The sequence below is a fragment of the Spinacia oleracea genome, chromosome 3 (assembly GCF_020520425.1).
Source record: "Spinacia oleracea cultivar Varoflay chromosome 3, BTI_SOV_V1, whole genome shotgun sequence".
Taxonomy (NCBI): Eukaryota; Viridiplantae; Streptophyta; class Magnoliopsida; order Caryophyllales; family Amaranthaceae; genus Spinacia; species Spinacia oleracea.
In genome coordinates, this window is record NC_079489.1 from 20,766,048 (window position 1) to 20,769,730 (window position 3,683).

At 34.8% G+C, this 3,683-nt stretch overlaps 1 protein-coding gene across 1 annotated transcript; it reads right to left on the reverse strand.

The window, feature by feature from the left end:
- Positions 1–575: 575 nt before the first annotated feature.
- Positions 576–3,200, reverse strand: LOC110774700 (uncharacterized). The gene is made up of 4 exons (XM_021979265.2): positions 2,840–3,200; positions 2,322–2,419; positions 1,824–2,216; positions 576–969 (listed from the first exon to the last, which is right to left on the reverse strand). Exons 1-4 carry the CDS (start codon positions 3,082–3,084, stop codon positions 953–955), a joined length of 753 nt encoding a protein of 250 aa, XP_021834957.2. The 5' UTR covers positions 3,085–3,200; the 3' UTR covers positions 576–952.
- Between the last annotated feature and the right edge of the window lie 483 nt (positions 3,201–3,683).

The following is a 3,683-nucleotide window of genomic DNA, read 5'->3' on the forward strand; positions in this document are numbered from 1 at the left end:
TAGCCAAACAAGTCATTTGGCCCAATTTCAAAATTTCAAATGAAATGCAAGATTCCAAACAGGCCATATAGGTATTTGTATTTGTTTAGGGTTTTGGAAATACGATTGGTGAATAGTGGATTAGAAGCATTTGTTAAAAGCAATCAATTGTTGTAATGACTCCGAAATGGTGGAAGGAAAGTAAGAGGTAGGTTATTGATGAACCCAAGATAGTCGTTAATTATCCTAGGCAAGCACAAGTAATACAATTTTAAATATAGTAGACAAGGGGTAAGGGGTCGAACTATCGGGGATCAAACATTTTCGCTGTAGCAAGGTACATGCAATGAGAAAACAGACGATGGAGGCAATAAAGTGTAAAGTTTATTGTGTGAAGATTACTAAGTTTCATCCTAGTATTCAAAGTAAACCTGTTTTGCTCTTATTTGGTTCTCCGACAATAATGCTTCAGCAAGCTCTGCACAAACATTCATCATTTCTGCAACAAGAATTTCAGACAGAGCACCTCAAGAAGCAGCATCTTCAGGCACTTCACAAACATAACTCCTCGGCTAGAACCAAATAAGAGCAAAACAGGAAATGAAAGTCCGTTGTATACAGCAGTACAAATATGAGTCCTTACATCAGTAAAAATGTATTTGCTTTTACACAATTAATAAATACTCTAACACCACACAACTGCTCTTGTATACAACGGCAGGAAATGACAATGGAAGGCCTAAAAACCTGAAAGCTTATAGGAACTGGAAGCATTACAGAGAAACCATTCAGGCCAGATAAATCACTCATGATACTCAGACTGCTCTCTGCTTCCACATCCACAACAGCTGTACTTTGAAACGCACCAGGGGTTTATTTGGTGGGACCGTTCAGGATAACTAGCTGGTGCGTTATGAAAGGATATAGTCGGCAAGGAGTGGTTGTGATGACATCTTAGTTCTGCTGATATCCTCTATATCGAGGTTTCACCTATATTGGATTCAAGTAACCAAGTTATGCTGTTGTCACTTATGATCTATTTTACTTTAGATGTGGCCATGGAAGATAACAATATATGAGTAAAATATACTAAGTTATTACTCCCACAAGTTTTTAACCCAACAATATTGCGAGCATGAAAACAAAGACGCCTCATGAACAATATGATCAAACCAAGTCTAACTTCGGAATTTAAAACAACAGTCACAGAAGAAGTAAATTGTACTTTTCTTTCAAAACTTCTCCTGTAATTTCATTTTCTAATGTTCCTTAGTAGAAGTCCACATTGTCATATCAACAATAACAAATACCAACAGCTTTCAAAGATTGCAAAATGAGAACCCATGATTCAAACTACAGGGAATATCCATATTTGCACCATCAAAAGAAATTTGAAACTCAATTAAGACCTTTTTCAAATTCTTAACACATAATATTATCTCCATCTCAAAATAATGTCACGATTTCTTTATTTGATCATCCAAAAAGAAATAAACTTGTCATTGAACAACATTTGTTACATTTTGTTCTCAGTTTATCATGACATCCTCCTATCAAGTGTTTTCCTAACACTACGCAACCTACTGACAAAAATTGACATGGAGAGGCAATGGAGTTGTGTTTCTCATCATGGAAGACTTATTTGCTTATCCAGTACAAATAGAGGGAACTGGGAAGCATGTTAACACAATCAACACTCAGCATGAACATTAGCAGATTTGAATGAAAAGTAAATTTCACTTAATGGAAAAAACGTAAGGTTAGTTATATTACATGACAAAACAAAAAGAATGTGTAGTGTTTTTAACAGAAAAATGATCTTTAGCTTAACGAGATAAATATACCTTTCTCGCCATCTTCATCATGTTGATCACCAGATTCGGAATCTGATCCCCACCTATCTCCCCCATCATCAAAGTCCCAGCGCTCGCCAGCAGGAGGCATCCAGAATTCAAGTCCCTCTAAATCACTATCAGAAACTATTTCTTCCTTCTTCGTTTCCTTCATCTTTTTTTGTTTTTCCTTTTTCTTCTCTGCACCATTTTCCTTCCTCTTTAATCCTGGTGAATCCCTCATCTCAGAAACTATTTCTTCCTTCTTCGTTTCCTTCATCTTTTTTTGTTTTTTCTTTTTCTTCTCTGCACCATTTTCCTCCTTCTTTAATCCTGCCTTTCCTTGTTTTTCACCCTTCTCTTCAACATCTCCACTACTGGACAATTTACCAGCTTCCATTTGCTCTGCTCACAAAAATAAATCAAAATTCAACACACTTCACAATATGTAACTTATAATTTGAAGATAATCAGATATTAACACAATGTAAGTTGATAAAGAAAACGAACCGAGTTTATTGAAGAATCGCTTTCCATTTATATGCTTCCATATATGTTCTTCAGACTTGTTTATAGTATCATCAGTTAATTTACAAATTAACTTGGAGCTGCACCAAACATTTTGCTAATTTAGATACAAACCAAATACTAAATTTCAATCAAAATTCAAAATTGAATCCGTAATTTCAAACAAACATTACCCACAAAAATTGTAAAGCAATCATATATGCTCTTAAAACTTGTATCAACAAATAATTTACAAATTAACTTATAACTATGTAAAACTAACCAAATAGAAAATTTAGTCTAAATAAATATTACCCACAATCAATTTCAAAAAATTGTAAAAGGATCATATATGTTCTTCAGACAACTTCATACTCCAATTCAATCAAAACAACTATTACCCGCAAATCCATTTCAATAATTAATAATAATAATAATAATAACCCTTTTTTAAGAAAACCACGAAATTCTTAAGAATAAGAAATTAAAGGGGAAGGGGGGGGGGGGGGGGGGGTTCAAACCTATTGAGAGGGTCTTGCTTGAACATGTTAAGAGGGGGCTTTTTGTGAGCCAAAGAAAAATCGATAAGGCCAATCCGACACCGTTTGCTCTGAGAATAGGAGTCCTGAGCGTGGGCTGGTAATTCATGGCCAGTTTCGACGCATTTGAATCGGCCATTATCGAGTTGTTTGAAAGTCGGTGAGCCTAATAGATTGCTACCTTCCTTGATATTGTTCTTTGTTGGTTTCTCCTCTGAGGTCGCCATTGTTGCAGCTCGGTGTTTCAGTGTTTGAGGGGTGTTTGTTTCGTGGGGAGTCTAGGGTTGCCAAGAGCGGTCAAAATCTGAACGGGGCCGTGTTATTGACCGTCACTCGACCTGGTTTTAACTTTTTAACTCCAGATATACTGATATAGTAGGAAACTAGCATAGGACCCGTGTCATGCACGGTAATCCAAAACTATTGACGTTGTATCCATCTATTTTTTAAAATATAATTCGTATCCATCTATTTTTTTAATAACACTAATGTTCCACTCTTCAAATACTTCCTCCATTCTTTATTAAATGACATAATTTTTTTGTCACATTTGTCAATGCAATATTTCAACCATTAATACCTTTTATTATCAATGGTTAAAAATTATAAAAGTTTGATATTATAAAACTATAGGATGAGACGATTATAACAAGAACCCACATGACTATATTTTTTGTTACGTATAAATCACAATTGATGGTCAAAGTATATTATATGAATAGTGCCAAAGGTACAATTGTGTCATTTAAAAAAGAATGGAGGAAGTATAACTATAGTGGAAGAAAGTATCAATATACTAAATAGATCACTAAAGGATAAATAGGGG